The sequence below is a fragment of the Leucoraja erinacea genome, chromosome 11 (assembly GCF_028641065.1).
Source record: "Leucoraja erinacea ecotype New England chromosome 11, Leri_hhj_1, whole genome shotgun sequence".
Lineage (NCBI taxonomy): Eukaryota > Metazoa > Chordata > Chondrichthyes > Rajiformes > Rajidae > Leucoraja > Leucoraja erinaceus.
The window spans coordinates 23,282,930-23,303,245 of record NC_073387.1 but is presented as its reverse complement, the minus strand read 5'-3'; the positions used below and the strand labels follow the sequence as shown (position 1 = coordinate 23,303,245).

General features: G+C 46.4%; 1 protein-coding gene across 7 annotated transcripts in view; it reads right to left on the bottom strand.

Annotated features, from left to right (window-relative positions):
* Window positions 1-1,112: 1,112 nt before the first annotated feature.
* The window catches only part of ndst1b (N-deacetylase/N-sulfotransferase (heparan glucosaminyl) 1b), a 117,864-nt gene continuing 98,660 nt past the window's right edge, over window positions 1,113-20,316 (bottom strand). For 6 of the 7 annotated variants that reach the window (XM_055642823.1, XM_055642826.1, XM_055642824.1 and 3 more), the window contains 8 exons: window positions 18,666-18,848; window positions 18,252-18,348; window positions 15,587-15,710; window positions 13,951-14,125; window positions 11,510-11,680; window positions 10,562-10,674; window positions 8,455-8,557; window positions 1,113-4,093 (listed from right to left, as the gene is read on the bottom strand). In XM_055642823.1, the coding sequence (XP_055498798.1) occupies window positions 3,974-4,093; window positions 8,455-8,557; window positions 10,562-10,674; window positions 11,510-11,680; window positions 13,951-14,125; window positions 15,587-15,710; window positions 18,252-18,348; window positions 18,666-18,848 (1,086 nt within the window). In that variant the 3' untranslated portion in view covers window positions 1,113-3,973. The remainder of the gene's footprint in view (window positions 4,094-8,454; window positions 8,558-10,561; window positions 10,675-11,509; window positions 11,681-13,950; window positions 14,126-15,586; window positions 15,711-18,251; window positions 18,349-18,665; window positions 18,849-20,316) is intronic. The other variant, XM_055642830.1, reaches the window with a different exon arrangement.

Genomic DNA, 20,316 nt, shown 5'->3' with positions numbered 1-20,316 from the left:
ATTATAGGAAGGATGTCAACAAAATAGAGAGAGTACAGAGGAGATTTATTAGAATGTTGCCTGGGTTTCAGCAACTAAGTTACAGAGAAAGGTTGAACAAGTTAGGTCTTTATTCTTTGGAGCGCAGAAGGTTAAGGGGGGACTTGATAGAGGTCTTTAAAATGATGAGAGGGATAGAGTTGACGTGAATAAGCTTTTCCCATTGAGAGTAGGGAAGATTCAAACAAGAGGTATGACTTGAGAAGTAAGGGACAGAAGTTTAGGGGTAAGATGAGGGGGAACTTCTTTACTCAGAGAGTGGTAGCGGTGTGGAATGAGCTTCCAGCGGAAGTGGTGGAGGCAGGTTGGATAAATTGGATAGGTATATGGACGGGAAAGGAATGGAGGGTTATGGTCTGAGTGTAGGTAGATGGGACTAGGGAAAATAAGTGTTCGGCATGGACTTGAAGGGCCGAGATGGCCTGTTTTCCGTGCTGTAATTGTTATATGGTTATATGGTTATATCTAACGGTCAATGGATCTTTATTGTCACATGTACCGAGGTGCAATGAAATTATTTTTTTGCGTACAGTTCAGTGAAGTGTTAGTATATATCAGCACAATCGGAAATTAAGAACAAAATGTATAGAAATAGTTCACTGAGACAATATACACGAGTAATATGCCTCTTGCTGCCTTATAGACCCAAGTTCAATCCTAACTAAGGGTGCTATCTGTACAGAGTTTGTACGTTCTCCCTGTGACCGCGTGGGTTTCCTCTGGGTGCTCCGGTTGACATCCCAAAGGCATGCAGGTTTAACAAATTCAGTAAATTGTCCCTAGTGTGCAGGATAGAACGAGTGTACGGGGTGATTGATGCTCGACGCAGACTCAGTGGGCCGAAGGGCCCGTTTCTACACTGTATCTCTAACCTAAACTAAATGAACATCACTAACTATATACCAGGAAGTGATTATAAACTATTACATACAGTCATAGTCATATAGTATGAAAAAAAGCCCTTTGGCCCAACTTACCCATGCTAATCCTTCTAGTCCCACCTGCCTGGCATTAAATCACAGCTCATGGAGTTATAAATCAAAGTGTGTGTGTAAGAAAGAGACAACTCACACTCCTGTTACTCTGTTTCATTCAATGGTAAAAGTATTATCCTTATAGCTGGTGAGTAAATTATAGGGTATTTAAAATTACAGATTTATAACACTTTGTTAATAAATTACCAATACAATGGTTTTTCCAAAAATTTGTACAGTGTAAACTTCAACTTTCATGTTATTTTCATTGCTTGTTGTTTCTTAAACACAGATCCAGTGACAGAGAAGATGTACTTGAGTGAGGTGTTCACATACACCGTTGTCCGTTGTGGGGAAGGGTGTGTGGGAGGGAATATTTATCGCAAAGAAGCAGCTACGGAATCCTTCAAAGAGGACCCGTTCCCAGAGTTCATCCAGAGAGAAGGACCGTTGATCAGCAGGTGGTAACGTTGGCTTTCCATGGGAACCATCTTCTCTCTCCGTTACCCGTACGTCAGGTTTCTCTCGGTACATTTGCCTGCCCGAGGACAAAGTCTTCACTGCACACTCCTCATACCGTTGTCGCCATAACCTACAGCAACCTCATCGAACGAGAGAGCATCTGGTCAGCCCAAGGTGTTGTCCATAGTCAAGACCATCGCACACAACAATAGTACTCCCACCACCAGACTCTTGTGGACATGATTGAGATTCATACCATGTCATAGGAGCAGAATTAGGCCATTCAACCCATCAGGTCTACTCCACCATTCAATCATAGCTGATCTATCATTCCATCTCAAACCCATTCTCCTGCCTTCACCCTGTAACCACAGACACCCTTACTAAACCTGTCAATCTCCGCCTTAGAAATACTCAATGACTTGTCAAAATGCTCCATCTATGCTAGTACCCACGTTTGGCCCATGTCTCTCTGAACCTATGAAGGTGTCAGGTCTTTTAAGTGTTTCTCTGGACATCCATGTGTCATGGTGGTGAAGCACAGAAACGGGCCCTTCAGCCCACCATGCCCATGCCGACCCTTTCGCCCATTTAAAATGCCCTGTTTGACTGCATTAAGTAAAATAATGCCATAGAGTCATACAGCACGGAAACAGGCCCTTCGGCCCAAATTGCCAATGCCGGCTAAGATGACCCCATCTACATTGGTCCCACCTGCCCACATTTACCACATACCCTCTAAACCTTTCCTATCCGTTTACCTGTCCAAATGTCTTTTAAATGTTGTTATATATAGTACCTGCCTCAACTACCTGCTCTGGCAGCTCGTTCCATACACCCACCACCCTCTGTGTAAAAAAATGCCCCTCAGGTTCCTATTAAATCTTTCCCCTCTCACCTTAAACCTGCGTCCTCTGGTTCTTGATTCCCCTACACTGGGTAAAAGACTCGGTGCATTCTCCCTATCTACTCCCCTCATGATTTCACACACAGAATATTGCCAAAAATAATTTTCCCACTGTGGCGTGCTTGGTCCCATTGTACATTAAATAAATTGTAAGTCACCTCTGGTACAGTAAAATAATTCAACATCATCCATCTACCTTCAGCGCTGTATGAAGGCTTAGGCTCAACATTCTCATGGGTCTTTTTCTTTGATCTGAGCAATCGTTCAAATGCTTGTGCGGAATGAGGCAATCTTTTTTTTTGGGGGGGAGAATGCAAAAAGTATTTCAATCGAAGACCTGTCAGGGGTTGAGACAAGCCCCTGTGAAAGCTCTGAACACTAGACTGAGGGTGAATCTTGACTGGGAAGATAAATTAGTCTTTGTCCCCAAAACGATATGCACTCTTCACACAGAGTAATTACATCAAGTCACTGGTTCAAAGTCACCGGACATTAGAAAGGTTCTGTGGACACCAATCTCAAATAGTCCGCAATAGTTTTCTGTAAAACAGTCACATTGGTTGTTTAAACGTGAATATAAACCTAACGAGGAGGACGAGGGGCGGAGATTAGACTACTTGTCTTTAGTGGCAATGTTACAGGTGGGAGTAGGGAAATAGTGGTCATTTTGTTTCTCTACACCAGCCTGGTCCTAGAGTGCATCTGTTGGTGCCCTTTAGCAGAAGGGCTCTTGTCTGGTAGTTTACCGACTCCCACTTTCGCTCGGGGCCCCCTGTTGCAAGGAGTCCCCATGCTCCTGTCCCATTGTAAGCCCTTGTGGTAGGACAAGTGCGATAGTCTTCAACACACAAGCTCCTTGGTGGGGGGAGTCAATCCATTGAAACTCTGTTGAGACAACTTCTTCTAAGCTACGTCATGCATGGGGTGGTTGGGATGGGATGGGATAGTTGGGATGGGGTGGTTGGGATAGAGGCAGTTGGGATGTGGGTGGATGGGATGGGGTGGTTAGGATGGGGTGGTTGGGATGGGAGTGGTTGGGATGGGATAATTGGGATGGGATAATTGGGATGGGGGTAGTTGGGATGTGGGTGGATGGGATGGAAGTGATTGGGATGGGAGGAGAGGGAGGAGGAGAAGAAGACAAGAGCCCTCCCTGGTTGAAATTGCAGCATGGACCATGTTGGAGAAGCAAATATATCTCCTCGCGTTGAACTCTTGCGATCTCCAACGTCAGAGACTGAGCTGTCCCTTAAGAGGAGACCATAACTGAACAATTATCGTGTATCTCAGCAGCTCAGGAGTGGATGGGGATGAGATTCATCAATGTCTTGAGGAACCAATATCTAGACCACTCCTGAGGGAGCACGAGATGGAAATGTTTGATGATGTTCACGAGAACCCAGTCAGTGCTGAAATGGTGGGTGCCAGGATCTCCAGGGTCAGAATCCCACCCTCCATGTTTCTGTAGAAGTCTCTGGAGGCTCGGTTAGACACGTCGGGACCTGGCCCTTGGAAGATGAAGATGGATGGAGTGGGATCACAGCTCGATGTCCTCGAGGCAGAGTTGGAAGCACCGTGCCAGCTCTGGTAACTACCTGTTGTTTTGGAGTTCTTCCCTCAACCACGTTGGTAGGGTCTGGCCCAGTTTGTACAGGAGCTTAGACAGTTCAATGTTGGCGTCTCTGTAATGCTCTCTCAGAAAGGCCTGGGACTGTAAAAAGAAAAGGAAAAGACGGACTGTAACCAGCATCAAGGCACGGCAATACGTCATAGAGTCATAGAGTTGAAACTGGCGCCAAAACTGGCGACAGTGTATACTGTCTCAGTGTACTTCTGCTATACACGTACTGTAACTGAAATGCTTATCTAAGGTATCTAAGTGCTTATGTAGAGTGATACTTCTACTAAACTGCACACAAAAATAAATCTCACTGTACCTAAGTTCATAAGTTATAGGAGCAGAATTAGTCGATTCAACCCATTGGGTCTATTCCACCATTCAATCGTGGCTAATCGATCTTTCCCTCTCAACATGTGACAGGTAAAGTACCATTGAGTCTTTAAACTTTGTGTGTGTGTGTGTGTGTGTGTGTGTGTGTGTGTGTGTGTGTGTGTGTGTGTGTGTGTGTGTGTGTGTGTGTGTGTGTGTGTGTGTGTGTGTGTGTGTGTGTGTGTGTGTGTGTGTGTGTGTGTGTGTGTGTGTGTGTGTGTGTGTGTGTGTGTGTGTGTGTGTGTGTGTGTGTGTGTGTGTGTGTGTGTGTGTGTGTGTGTGTGTGTGTGTGTGTGTGTGTGTGTGTGTGTGTGTGTGTGTGTGTGTGTGTGTGTGGTGTGTGTGTGTGTGTGTGTGTGTGTGTGTGTGTGTGTGTGTGTGTGTGTGTGTGTGTGTGTGTGTGTGTGTGTGTGAGCGCGCGCGCTTTGCAGGTTCTCCACCTGACCTCGTGGGTTTCCTCTGGGTGCTCCGGTTTCCTCCCACATCCCAAAGATATTTATCCCATTCTTTACTTTATTACGGAACCTGGTCAGAAGAGACCCTTCGGCCCACAATGTGTTGAACATGATGACAGGACCATCCAGTATCTGCGTGTACATAATCCATATCCCTCCATATACATGTGCCTATCTAAAAACCCCTTAAACATCACTATCATATCTGCGTCCACCATCAGCCCTGGCAGCATGTTCCAGACTCCCACTGTGTAAAAAACTTGCCTCGCACAACTCCTTTAAATTTTCTTCCTCTCACCTTAAAGTGATGCCCTTTAGTGCTGGATATTTTCACCCTTGGAAAAAGGTTCTGACAGTCTACCCAATCTATGAGGTGTCAATCTATGGGGTGGGGTGTCAAATGGGATAGTCGAGGACAGAGTTAAAGGGAAAGGGTTTCTTAAATGTGTGAGCGGAGAGACAGAGGGATGTAAAATGAGGGTAGAAGCAATAGGTAGCAAGGTGAAAAGTAAAAGTGGCAGGCAGACAAAACCAGGGCAAAAATCAAAAAGGGCCACTTTTCAACATAATTGTATAAGGGGTACGAGTGTTGTAAAAACAAGCCTGAAGGCTTTGTGTCTCAATGCAAGGAGCATTCATAATAAGGTGGATGAGTTGAATGTGCAGATAGCGATCAATGACTATGATATATACAGGGATATTCAATATTCAGGAGGGATAGACAGAAAGGAAAAAGGAGGTGGGGTAGCATTGCTGGTTAGAGAGGAGATTAACGCAATAGAAAGGAAGGACATTAGCTTGGAGGATGTGGAATCGTAGTAGTGGAGTTGGGGATGGCATCAAACAGGAAATTAGAAATGCGCGCAACAAAGGTAAAACAGTTATAATGGGTGACTTCAATCTACATATAGATTGGGTGAATCAAATTGGCAAGGGTGCTGAGGAAGAGGATTTCTTGGAATGTATGCGGGAAAGTTTTCTAAACCAACATGTAGAGGAACCAACGAGAGAGCAGGCTATTCTAGACTGGGTATTGAGTAATGAGGAAAGGTTAGTTAGCAGTCTTGTTGTGCGTGGCCCCTTGGGCAAGAATGACCATAATATGGTTGAGTTCTTCATTAGGATGGAGAGTGACATTGTTAATTCAGAAACAAGGGTCCTGAACTTAAAGAAAGATAACTTTGAGGGTATGAGACGTGAATTGGCCAAGATAGACTGGCAATTGATTCTTAAAGGGTTTACGGTGGATATGCAATGGAAGGCATTTAAAGACTGCATGGATGAACTACAACAATCTTCATCCCAGTTTGGCAAAATAATAAATCAGGGAAGGTAGTACATCCGTGGATAACAAGGGAAATCAGGGATAGTATCAAAACAAAAGATGAAGCATACAAATTAGCCTGAAAAAGCAGCCTACCAGAGGACTGGGACAAATTCAGAGTCCAGCAGAGGAGGACAAAGCGCTTAATTAGGAAAGGGAAAATAGATTATGAAAGAAAACTGGCAGGGAACATAAAAACTGACTGCAAAAGTTTTTATAGATATGTGAAGAGAAAAAGATTAGTTAAAACAAATGTAGGTCCCTTGCAGTCAGAAACAGGTGAATTCATCATGGGAAACAAAGACACGGCAAACCAATTGAATAACTACTTTGGTTCTGTCTTCACTAAGGAAGACATAAATAATTTGTCGGAAATAGCAGGGGACCGGGGGTCAAATGAGATGGAGGAACTGACTGAAATCCAGGTTAGCCGGGAAGTGGTGTTAGGTAAATTGAACGGATTAAAGGCCGATAAATCCCCAGGTCCAGATAGACTGCATCCCAGAATACTTAAGGAAGTAGCTGCAGAAATAGTGGATGCATTAGTGATAATTTTTCAAAACTCTTTAGATTCTGGAGTAGTTCCTGAGGATTGGAGGGTAGCTAATGTAACCCCATTTTTTAAAAAGGGAGGGAGAGAGAAAACAGGGAATTACAGGCCAGTTAGTCTAACATCGGTAGTGGGGAAACTGCTAGAGTCAGTTATTAAAGATGGGATAGCAGCACATTTGGAAAGTGGTGAAATCATTGGACAAAGTCAGCATGGATTTATGAAAGGTAAATCATGTCTGACCAATCTTATAGAATTTTTCGAGGATGTAACTAGTAGTGGATAAGGGAGAACCAGTGGATGTGTTATATCTGGACTTTCAGAAAGCTTTCGACAAGGTCCCACATAAGAGATTAGTATACAAACTTAAAGCACACGGTATTGGGGGTTCAGTATTGATGTGGATAGAGAACTGGCTAGCAGACAGGAAGCGAAGAGTAGGATTAAACGGGTCCTTTTCAGAATGGCAGGGTGTGATTAGTGGAGTACCGCAAGGCTCAGTGCTGGGGCCCCAGCTATTTACAATATATATTAATGATTTAGACGAGGGAATTGAATGTAACATCTCCAAGTTTGTGGATGACACGAAGCTGGGGGACAGTGTTAGCTGTGAGGAGGATGCTAGGAGACTGCAAGGTGGCTTGGATAGGCTGGGTGAGTGGGCAAATGCATGGCAGATGCAGTATAATGTGGATAAATATGTCATTATCCACTTTGGTGGCAAAAACAGGAAAGTAGACTATTATCTGAATGGTGGCCGATTAGGAAAAGGGGAGATGCTAATGAGACCTGGGTGTCATGGTACACCAGTCATTGAAAGTAGGCATGCAGGTGTAGCAGGCAGTGAAGAAAGCGAATGGTATGTTAGCATTCATAGCAAAACGATTTGAGTAGGAGCAGGGAGGTTCTACTGCAGCTGTACAGGGTCTTGGTGAGACCACACCTGGAGTATTGCATGCAGTTTTGGTCTCCTAATCTGAGGAAGGACATTCTTGCCATAGAGGGAGTGCAGAGAAGGTTCACCAGACTGATTCCTGGGATGTCAGGACTTTCATATGAAGAAAGACTGGATAGACTCGGCTTGTACTTGCTAGAGTTTAGAAGATTGAGGGGGGATCTTATAGAAACTTACAAAATTCTTAAGGGGTTGGACAGGCTAGATGCGGGAAGATTGTTTCCGATGTTGGGGAAGTCCAGAACAAGGGGTCACAGATTAAGGATAAGGGGGAAATCTTTTAGGACCGAGATGAGAAAAACATTTTTCACACTGAGAGTGGTGAATCTCTGGAATTCTCTGCCACAGAAGGTAGTTGAGGCCAGTTCATTGGCTATATTTAAGAGTTAGATGTGGCCCTTGTGGCTAAATGGATCAGGTGGTATGGAGAGAAGGCAGGTACAGGATACTAAGTTGGATGATCAGCCATGATCATATTGAATGGCGTTGCAGGCTCGAAGGGCCGAATGGCCTACTCCTGCACCTATTTTCTATGTTTCTATACTATTCTAGTTCTATGTTATCCCACTTTGCCATCCACCCTACACTAGGGGGAAAATTTACAGAGGCCCTGTTAACCTGCAAACCTTCACGTGTTTTGGGATGTGGGAGAAAACCAGCAGTGTGTTCCAGGTCCCCACCACCCTCTGAACTGCATGCAATGCTCCAAATGCAGCCTGACCAAAGTCCCGTAAAGCTGCATCATGAATCTTCTGGAGCTCAAGTGTAAGTTGGTGCATGGGAAGGATGGGTACGTACATCATTGTCCATCTCGGGGTACTTCCGCCCCTTGCTCTTGCCCAGGCACTTTGTTTTATTGCTCTCCAAGAGCTGACACCAGAAACCTTTCTTGGGGTCAAATCTGAAATCCAGAAAAGAAAGTTAGTGTCAACTCTGGGTCATAGAAAGACTTTGCTTCGGTCTGAAGAAGGGACTCGACCCAAAACGTCCCCTGTCCATTCCCTCCGCAGATGCTGCCTGACTCTCTGAGTTCCTCCAGCACTTTGTCTTCTATACTTGTACCTATACCAGTATCGCATATTCTGCTTGGGTACCTTACAATCCACAGGTTTGAACATTGAATTCTCCAATTTTATGTAACTTCTACAAACATCCACCTTTCCCCCTCTTCATCTCCCCCCAAGCCGGTCCCACCTTTGCTTCCCTCCACTTCCCCCCCCTTTCTCCCTTGAACCTTTAGACTTTAGAGATACAGCACGGAAACAGCCCCTTCGGCCCAACGAGTCCGCGACGACCAGCGATCACCCCGTGCACCTGTATTATCCTACAGTTTAGGAACGATTTATCATTTTTACCAAAGGCAATTAACCTACAAACTTGTAAGCCTTTGGAGCGGGGAAATGTACAAACTCCATACAGACAGCACAGTAGTCAGGATCAAACCCAGGCCTCTGGCGCTGTGAGACAGCCACTCTATCACTGCGCCGCTCTTCTTTACCCCACATCCCCCACCTCGTAACGGGCCTTGCACTGATTTCTCCCCCCCCCACCCTCCACCTATATTTCTTCCTACAGCTACACTATTCTCAACATTTCAGTCTTCGAGCTTCACAAGTCGCAACTCTTTATCCTTTAGGGCTCACATCTGTCTTCTCATCTTTGGCCTTTATCCAACAATCTGCCCATCTAAAACCTCCCTCACCACTGTCCATCTATTGCCAGCCATGATCTGTCCTGCCCGCTCCTCTCCTCCAACTCTCTTTCCTGTCACACCTCCCAGCAAGCAGTCTGAACAAGGGACCCGACACAAAATGTCACCTATCCATGTTCTCCAGAGATGCTGTCTGACCCGCTGAGTTACTCCAGCACTTTGTGTCTTTTTGTGTAAACCAGCATCCGCAGTTCATTGTTTCTATATCAAAGACAGCCTTTGTAAGACATATGAGCTAAACATCTTTGACGCAAAACACTCTTTGGGTCAGTACCATGTTACTCATGAGCAAAGCACAAAGTGCTGGAGAAACTCAGCGGGTCAGGCAGCATCTATGGAGGGAAATGGACAGGTGATGTTTCCAGTTGAGACCCTTCGTCAGACTGATTCCCTCCATAGATGCTGCCTGACCCGCTGATTTCCTTGTGTAATTTATGTTTTGCTCATAAATAACATGGTACTGGCCCAAAGAGTGCAGTCCAAAGAAGGGCCCTGACCTGAAATGTCACCCATCCTTTTTTCTCCAGAGATGCTGCCTGACTGGCTGAGTTAAGCCTGCAGTTCTTTGTTTCTACCAAAGAGGGCAGTGTTGGACACCCACAGAATCACGAAATGCAGGGATAAATCTATTTGTTTTCTTCAGAGAGAAATATACAAGTTGCTTCAGATACAAGGTGTTCTGTTGCCAAGATAGGATTTGAGATGCGTAGGTTGGTTCAAGAACATGATGACAAGTAGTTTCTCTGAACAAAGCCAGCAAAAGGGCGGAACAGTGGTGCATCAATAGAATTGTTGCCTCACAGTGCCAGAGGCCCGGGTTTGTTCCTGACTAAGGGTGCTGCCTGTACGTTGTTTGTACGTTCTCCCCGTGACCACATGGGTTTTCCCCGGATGCTCCGCTTTCGTCCCACACTCCAAAGGCCTACAGGTTTGTAGGTTAATTGGCTTCAGTAAATTGTAATTGTAAAATTGTAGGATCATGCAAGTGTACGGGATGATCGCTGGTCGGCGCTGACTCGGTGGGCCGAAGGGCCTGTCTCCATTAAACTCTCGAAAGACACAAAATGCTGGAGTAACTCAGCGGGTCAGGCAGCATCTCTGGAGAACATGAATAAGGGACGTTTTCGGGTCGGGAACCCTCTTTGAAATAAATGCTGTCCCTCCCAAACTGAAAGTATTTCAGAGTTTACTTACACCAAAAACTTGTGGTAATTAACGACATTCTGGAGGCCCAGGAATTTCTGCACTTTTTCCATTGTTGTTGCTGGTTCCGTCCGGAGGAGTTGCCCGTCAAGGACGAGGATCTGCTGAGAAAAAGGAACGATACAGGAGGCTGTTCATGTTCGTAAGTTGTAGGTGCAGAATTAGGGCATTTGGCCCATCACTGCGCCACTGTGCTGTCGTAACAATGTTTTATTTCACCTCCTACTAGCTCTACACACCGGGGTTATATAAATATCCATTAACTTGGACTCCACTGCCATCTATGGCAATGAATTCCACAGATTCACCACCCTGGCGCAGTGACTGTGCAACTCCAGGGCTGAGGCAACGCATCAGACAAACAGGCGGCAACACAGGACATAGACGAGTCAGCACAGGAACAGGCCCTCCAGCCAATAATATCTGCACCAAACATGATGCCAAGTAAAACTAATTTCCTGTACGTTTAGACGCACAGCACGAAAACAGGACCTTTGGCCCACTGAGTCCGTGCCGACCAGCGATCTCCCCATAGACTAGTACTATGCTACACACTAGGGACAACTTACAATTTTACTGGTCAATTAAAATACTGTGCATTTTTTGGGATTGGGGAGGAAACCGGAGCAACCGGAGGAAACCACGCGGTCACAGTGAGAACGTACAACCTCCATATAGAAAACACCCGTTGTCAGGACAAACCCGGGTCTCTGGCGCTGTAAGGCAGCAATTCTACCACTGTGCCACCCTGTTGTATATTAAACAGTATCTGCAGTCCTTTGTATCTGCACAAAAGAGTTGATGTTGGCATCAATCTGGGCACACTGTGCCGCCCAAACTCAACGACTGAACCATTGGATCCCCTTTGCCCAACTCCTTGGATGCCATGTGCCTGGGGTTTGTGGAGCGGCCCAGGGTGCGGTGGAGGTGAGGACTTGCCTGGTTGGTGTGGTAGTAGTTCAGCCAGTGTTGGATGTGCATCGCGTACCAGCCTGGAATCAGGCAGCGGTTCTGGAGAGCTCTCAGTCTCGGGGCGGTGTTGGGTCCAGCAGTGATCACCTCGTGGAAACTGTACCTCAGGGCCACCGGGTCATCGTGGGCTCGTTGGTGCTGAGGGAGAGACGGGGAGAAGCGTGGAGTCACACAGCAAGGAAACAGGCCATTCACCCCAACTCATCCATGCCAACCTAGTCCTATTTGTTGGCGATTGCATCGGTGCTGCCTCCTGCACCCATGCAGTAATCATTGACTTCATTAACTTTACTACTAATTTCCATCCTGCACTCAGATTCACTTGGACCATCTCCGACATCACCCTACCTTTTCTTGATCTCACTGTCTCCATCACAGGAGACATCAACTGACATCTATTATAAACCCACTGACTCACACAGTTATCTAGACTATACATCTTCCCACCCTGCTTACTGTAAAGACTCTATCCCTTACTCCCAATTCCTCTGTCTACGCCGCATATGCGCCCAAGATGAGGTATTCCTTACCAGGACATCGGAGATGTCCTCATTCTTTAGGAAATGGGGGTTCCCTTCTTCCATCATAGATGAAGCCATCACTAGTATCTCCTCGATATCCCGCAGCTCCACATTTACTCCCCCTCCCCCCAGACGTAACAGGAACAGAGTCACCCTAGTCCTCACCTTCCACCCCATCAGCCGTCGCACACAGCACATAATCCTCCAACACTTTCGCCACCTCCAATGGTATCCCATCACTGGCCACATCTTCCCATCACCACCCCTTTCCTCTTTTCGCAGATAGCGTCCCTCCGCAACTCCCTGGTCAACTCGTCCCTTCCCACCCAAACCACCCCCTCCCCATGTATTTTCTCCTGCAACCGCAGGAGATGCAACACCTGTCGCTCTACCTCCCCCCTCGACTCCGTCAAAGGACCCCAACCTCATCTACTGTATCTGCTGTTCCAGGTGTGGACTCCTGTATATCGGCGAGAGGAAGCGCAGGCTCAGCGCTCGTTTCGCTGAACACCTCTGCTCAGTTTGCCTAAACCTACCTGATTTCCCAGTTGCTAAACACTTTAACTCTCCCTCCCATTCCCACACTGACCTTTCAGTCCTGGGCCTCCTCCATTGTCAGAGTGAGGCCCAGCGCAAATTGGAGGAACAGCACCTCATATTTCGCTTGTGCAGCTTACACCCCAGCGGTATGAACATTGACTTCTCTAACTGCAAGTAACGCTTGCTTCCCCTCTCTCTCCATCCCTCCCCCTTCCCAGTTCTCCGACCATTTATCTGTTTGCTTTGTTGTTACCTTCTCCCAGCTAACAATGATCTACTCTACATTTTCATTGATCTCTATTCCCTTTGTCCTATTTTAACACTCCACTTCCTTATCTATATATCCCTCTCCGCTGACAGCAGTCTGAAGAAGGTTCTCGACCTGAAACGCCACCCATACCTTCTCTCCAGCGATGTTACCTGTCCCACTGAGTTACTCCAGCATTTTGTGTCTATGTTCAGTTTAAACAAGCAGCTTCAGCTCCTTCCTACACATCCTTACCGATCCATGCACCTGTCCAAATGTCTTTTAAATGTTGTTATAGTACCTGCCTCAACTACCTCTTCTAGCAGCTAGTTTAAGATGGGTTTCGGCCCGAAACGTTGCCTATCTCCTTCGCTCCATAGACGCTGCTGCACCCGCTGAGTTTCTCCAGCATTTTTGTGTATCTTCTAGCAGCTTGTTCCATACACCCACAGGTTAAATCTTTCCCCTCTCACCTTTAACCCATGTACTCAGGTTCTTGATTCTCCTTCCCTGGGTGAAAGACTGTGTGAAAAGGTTGCTCCTCAGGTTTTGATTATGGAGTCAAAGTGTTCTAGAGCACGGACACAGGCCCTTCAGCCCAACTCATCCATGCCGACCAAGTTGCTCAATACCAATACCAATATTCATACTGATAACGATACCAGCACCAAATACCAATAAAGAAACTGATACCAATACCGATGCTGATTCCAATACCTACCGGTTCTGATACCATTACCAATACCACGACCAATTATCGATACCCATACTGATACCGATATCAGTACTGATACCATTACCAATTAACAATACCAATATTAATACCAATACCAATACCTTTACTAATTATCGATACCAATATTGAAACCAATACCAATATAGATACTATTACCAATTATCGATACCAGTACCGATACCAATGCTGATACAGACACAGACACAGATAGCAATACTGATACCAATACAGATACTGATACAGATAGTAATATAGATACTAATAGACACATATAGCAATACGGATAGCAATACTGATACTGATACCGATATCAATACCAACACAGATACCACCACCGATGGCAGTCGAGGGCAGGCACACGTACCTGGTACCAGGAGTAGGCACGGTCAGCGGGGCTGATCAGGATGCTGATGATTTTAGCTAGGGGCAACAGGGCCGCTGCCCGCTTCGGCGCCACATCAGAGTCAAAGTAGTTTGCGCTCTTCTCGAAGAAATAGTCCGAGGTGGTGTTGGAGGGAATCGGAAAGTAGTCCATGTACCTGCAATGGGGAGAGAGGTGGGGACCTGTTACACTGGAAGAGTGGCCTGGAGTTTACGGTGCAATGGCGGTCACGGAATGGACACAGCACTAGCTCTCTGTGAGACCAAACGGCGGCACGGTGGCGCAGCGGTAGAGTTGCTGCCTCACAGCGCCAGAAACCCAGTTCGGTCCTGACTAAGGGTGCTGTCTGTGCAGAGTTTCCACTTTCTTCCTGTGACCGCGTCGGTTTTCTCCGGGTGCTCCGGTTTCCTCCCAAAGCCATGCATGTTTGGAGCTTAATTGGCTTTGTTAAAAGATTATAAATTGTCCCCCGTGTGTAGGATAGTACTAGTGTACAGGGTGATCACTGGTCAGCACGGACTCAGCGGGCTGAAGGGCCTGTTTCCACGCTACATCTCTAAAGTCTAAAACTAAACTCTAAAGGGCCTGTCCTACTTGGCCGTCAATTGCGCGTCATGCAGATGGCGCGCGAAGATTTTGTACATCACAAAATCCAGCGACGCTGCGTGCGGCCATGCGTCACTGCCTATGTCATCACGCACCATGCGCGCGTAATGTGCACCATGCGCGCACCATAAGTGACGCGTAAATGATGTTTCGTAAACTAGGCGTAAATGACGGCCAAGTGGGACAGGCCCTTAAACAATCCAATCCCATATCTCACCCTCTCCTCACCACGCTGCCAATTCTATCCTATCAGATATTTATCCTACTACCTGCACTGCCGTGTGCCTATCTAAAAGTATCTTAAAGCCCTACAATCACATTAAAAGACATTTAGACAGGTACATGGATAGGAAAGGTTTAGAGGGTATGGACCAAACGCAGGCAGCTAAGACTAGTGTAGATGACATCTTGGTCGGCGTGGATAAGTTGGGCCAAAGGGGCTGCTTCCGTGCTGCCTATATCTATATGCACCCATCACTAGCCCTGGCAGCAAGATCCAGGCCCCTACCACCCTCTGCATGAAACAACTTGCCCTGCACATCTCCTTTAAACTTTTCCCCACTGACCTTAACGCTATGCGCTCTAGTCCTTGATATTTCCTCCCTGGGAAAAGGGTTCTGACCCTCTTCCCTATTTATGCTTCTTATTATTTTATATACCTCTATCAACTCTCCCCTCGGCCTCTGACGTTCCAGTGAAAACAGTCCAAGAGTGTCCAAGCTCTCACTAGCTAATACCCTGATAAAGCATCATTCTGGTAAACCACCTATGCACCACCTATCCCTGTTCCCCAGAAATGCTGCCTGGCCCGCTGAGCAACTCCAGTATTTTGCGTCTATCTTTGGTCTAAACCAGCATCTGCAGTTCATTCAACCTTTGATGATGTTGGCTGCTCTCCAGAAGCAGGGTGAAGGGTAGATGGAGTGGATGGTGGGCAGTCTGGTGTGAGTGGTGGGCTGGCCACAGTGTGTGGGGGATGGCTGTGGAGTATTCACCCGAGTCGCTCGCTTACCAGTCAATACCCTTGTGGTAGTTCGGCCCATTGAAAAACTGCAGCTCTTCAAATGTGTCAGCGTTTGGAGTGTTACTGGTGATGTCCGGATGCATAGTGAGGAAAAGATAGAGTGCCGTGGTACCTATAAAGGAAGAGAACACCGTTACAGCCATGGTTAGGTTTAGGCTTATTGTTGCCACCTGTATCGAGGTACAGTGAAGAGCTTTGTTCTGCATGCTACTCGAAAGATCTGATATACCATGCAAAAATACAATCGTCAAACGCAAGTATAATATGTAAGGCAAAGAGGAGTTTGAGTTTTCTGTATTGTCACATGTACCGAGGTACATTGAGAAACTTTGTTTTGCATGCTATCCAAACAGCTCAGATAATATTATACATAATAAATGCAATCAAGCCAAACTCGTACAATAGGGAGAGCAAAGGGGAAGATACAGAGTGCAGAATATAGTTCTCAGCATTGTAGCGTACTAGTTGCAGAGACAAAGTCCAATGTCTGCAATGCGGTAGATAGAGGTAGACGGCACGGTGGCTCAGCGGTGGAGTTGCTGGCTTACAGCGCCAGAGACCTGGGTTTGATCCTGACTACGGGTGCTGTCTGTAGGGGGTTGGACGTTCTCCCCGTGACCTGCATGTGTTTTCTCCAGGATCTCCGGATTCCTCCCACTCCCCAAAGACGTACAGGTTTGTAGGCTAATTGGCTTGGTATAATTGTAAATTGCCACCTAGTGTGTGTAGGATAGGGTAAGTATATGAGAATCACTGGTTGGCATGGACCCGGTGGGCCGAAGGGCCTGTTTCTGTGCTGCATCTCTAAACTAAACTAAACCAAGGCGCATTGTACAGTACCCAAGCTTGTGGAAGGACCGTTCAGAAGCCTAAAGCTGTTCCTGAGTCTGGTGATGCACGCTTTCAAGCTTCTGTATCTTCTGCCTGATGGGGAGTGGGAAAAGAAGGAATGACCGGGATGGGACAAGTCTTTGATGATGTTGGCTGCTTTTCTGAAGCAGCGTGAAGTGTAGATAAAATCAATGGTGGGGAGATAGACAAGTTCTTGATTCGAACGGGTGTCAAGGGTTATGGGAAGAAGGCATGGAAATGGGAATAGGTGGCAGAGATCAGCCATGATTGAATGGCAGAGTAGACTCGATGGACCAAATGGCCTAATTCTACTATAACTTGCGAACGTGTGGACTTGAGAGTCTGTCTGATGGACTGGGCTACATCTACAACTTCTCGCTTCTTGGGCAAAGCTGTTCCCAAACCAAGTTCGACAGTGCATTTGTAGATGTTTGTAACAGTGCTGTACTGTTCGATTTCCGTATTCTAAGCCATTCGCTTCTCAATTGGTGAGACCATAAGACATTGGAGCAGGATTAGACCACTCAACCTGTACTCGATAAGAGTTTAGAAGGATGAGGGGGCACCTCATTGAAACTTACTGAACAGTGAAAGGCCCGGATAGAGTGAATGTGGAGAGGATTTTTCCACCAGTGGGAGAGTCTAGGATCAGAGGGCACAGCTCCAGAATTAAAAGGACATACCTTTAGAAAGGAGATGAGGAGGAATTTATTTAGCCAGTGGGTGGTGAATCTGTGGAATTCACTGCCACAGACGGCTGTGGAGCTCAAGTCTTTGGGTATTTTTAAAGCGGAGGTTGTCAAATTCTTGATTAGTAAGGGTGTCAGGGGTTAGAGGGAGAATGGGGTTGAGAGGGAAAGATACCTCAGCCATGATTGAATGGCAGAGTAGACACGATGGGCCGAATTTCTGCTCCTATAACTTATGAACTTAGGACCACCCAGGTAGTTGGAGAAGTCGGTGGTGTGGTTTTCCATGTATTTGTTCTGGAATTCGATCCACAGCTGGGAAAGGGAGGAGTACTTTTACTGCAGAGTGCTGTGGAGCAGTTTGACATTTGTTAAACGTCCCCCATGCCTGGAGGGGGAATCCGGATGCTTGCAGCTGTCTCGAAGGCCTGATCCTGCATGGCTGAGCTCACTCAGTCATAGCAGCTGTGTGGAGTGTGTGTCAACGGAATTACATCGAGCACAGAATATAGAACAGTGCAGTGCAGACACGAGCAACTGCAGATGCTGGAGACACCCTGATATAGAACATACAACATTACAGCATAGAAAACAGGCCCTTTGGCCCACAATGTCCATGCCCAACATGATGCCAACATCAACTCTTATCTGTGGAAACAAGGAACAGCAGATGCTGGTTAACACACAAAAGGGTGGCACAGCAGTGCAGCAGAAGAGTTGCTGCCTCACAGCGCCAGAGACCTGTTTTCCATCCTGACTACAGGTGCTGTCTGTCTGTGTGGAGTTTGTACGTTCTGCCTGTGACCACGTGGGTTTTCTCCGGATGCTCCGTTTCCCTCCCACAATCCAAAGACGTACAGGTTTGGGGGAGGTTTACAGACAGGGTCAGCTCTGACGTGGAGACCATGGGGGAGCTCCAACGTGGAGATCACAGCAGGGAGCTCCGAGATGGAGACAACATGGGCGTCCGTGGTCTGAAAGCATTGCCTGCGCAAGTGAGTTTTTGTAAATCACCCATTAGGTAAGTCGGAGAGTGCGTGTAAATCACCCATTAGGTGAAAAAAAGAGAGAAGATTTATATTTGATCACTCAGGTTGTGGACTTACACTTACCTGACTTTTGAGGGCCAATAATAAGAAGCTTTGGCAGTCTGTCACATGTTTTTTCTTTGCTCCAGATATCTTTGTGTCTTTTATCTTCACATGGGTCCTGCAAGATCAGACACAAGAGGCATGTGTAAGGAGGTACAGTGGTGCAGCAGGTAGGGCTGCTGTCTTACAGCGGCAGATACGGATTTATTTTAAAACTAATTAAAGTTATGGCAACTTGTCCCAAAAGCTCTCTCACTGACCCTTCGGTTCCTTGGCCACCCTTCTTTCAAAATTGGAGGTCAAACATTGTCCTCTCTTGTCGAGCCATCTGCACACTAGTCTACTTTAAAGAGAATCGAACGTAAAGTAAAACGTTCAGCCTCCGCTCCACCAGTCAGAGGTCCACTGCTCGGTTTCAGGGCCACGAGCTCTCACCTGCCAGAAAGGGTCCTTCTCCTCGGGGAAGAGCTGGAAGTATCGCTGGGCCAACTGCACAGGAGGCAGGGTCTGTAGCTTCAGGTTGGTCCAGCACTGCACAAAGCTGATCAGATTCCTGAAGGTGTACAGTCCCAGCCGGTCGTTGCCATAGTTGGACAGGTGCGTCATGAAGATGCTGATCTAGGAGAGAGGTGGACGGCAAGGATCAGGGCTGCACTCACACACAACTATCTACCAACTACCTTGCAGACCCTCGGACTGTATTTAATCGGACTTTACTCGACTTTATCATAGTTTATCATAAACCTTGGTCTAGGTTTAAGCTCAGGGGTGACTGCGATTTTGCGGTTGCAGCACCTAAACTGTGGAATAGCATCCCGCTCCTCATCAGAACTGCTCCCACCATCGACTCCTCTAAGTCACGACTTAAAACCTATTTCTACTCCCTAGCGTTTTTGAGCCCCTCTGAGGGGGAGCTGTAAACAGTTTATGTACGTATTGTTAGGTCTGTCTACCGTTGTATGTATCAAATTAGTACCTGCACTGATGTGAAGCACTTTGGTCAATGCGAGTTGTTTTTAAATGTGCTATACAATATTAGGAGAGAGATTATTATTATTATTATTATTATTATTATTATTATTATTATTATTATTATTATTATTATTATAGTTTAGTTTTACTTTAGCAATACGGCATGGAAACAGGCCCTTCGGCCCACCGATTCCACATTGACCAACGAATACTAGCACTATCCTACACACTAGGGACAATTTACAATTTTCACCCAAGCCAATTAACCTACAAACCTGTACATCTTTAACGAAAACCGGAGCACCCGGAGAAACCCACGCGGTTATAGGAAGAGGTACAAACTCTGCACAGACAGCAACCATAGTCAGGATGGTACTGGGTCTTTGGCGCTATGAGGCAGGATCTCTATCGCTGCGCCACAGTGCCACTCTTGCATTCAACGTTATTCCCTTTATCCTGTACCTGTACATTGTGGACGGCTTGACCGTAATCATGTGTAGTCTTCCTATTGACTGGTTGGCACACAACTAAAAGTCCCTCGTTACACATGATAATACACTAAACAAAACTAAACTAAAGTAAATAACAGCATCAGTGCTGTACACTACTACACACCACCCTGCCTGAGGCCATTTGTTGCCAGCCAGGATTTGTCCTGGACTCTTCTTGCAGTCAGCTCAAACCCCCTCACCTATCCATTTTCTGCAGAGATGCTGCCTGACCTGCTGAGTTACTCCAGCATTTTGTGTCTCTCATAGGGATTTGATTTAGTTTATTATTGTCACATCATAGTCATAAAGACACACTGCATGGAAAGTGGCTTTTCGGCCCAACTTGCCCACACCGATCAATATGCCCCATCTACACTAGTCCCGCCTGCCCATGTTTGGCCCATAAAACAATCCTCTAAACCTATCCTATCCATGTACCTGTCTAAATGTTTCTTAAACGTTGTGATAGAACCTGCTTCAACTACCTCCTCCGGCAGCTCGTTCCATACACCCACCACCCTCTGTGTGGAAAAAGTTTTCCCTCAGGTTCCTATTAAATCTTTTACCGCTCATCTTAAACCTATGTCCTCTGGTTCTCGATTCCTCTACTCTGGGCCAGAGAC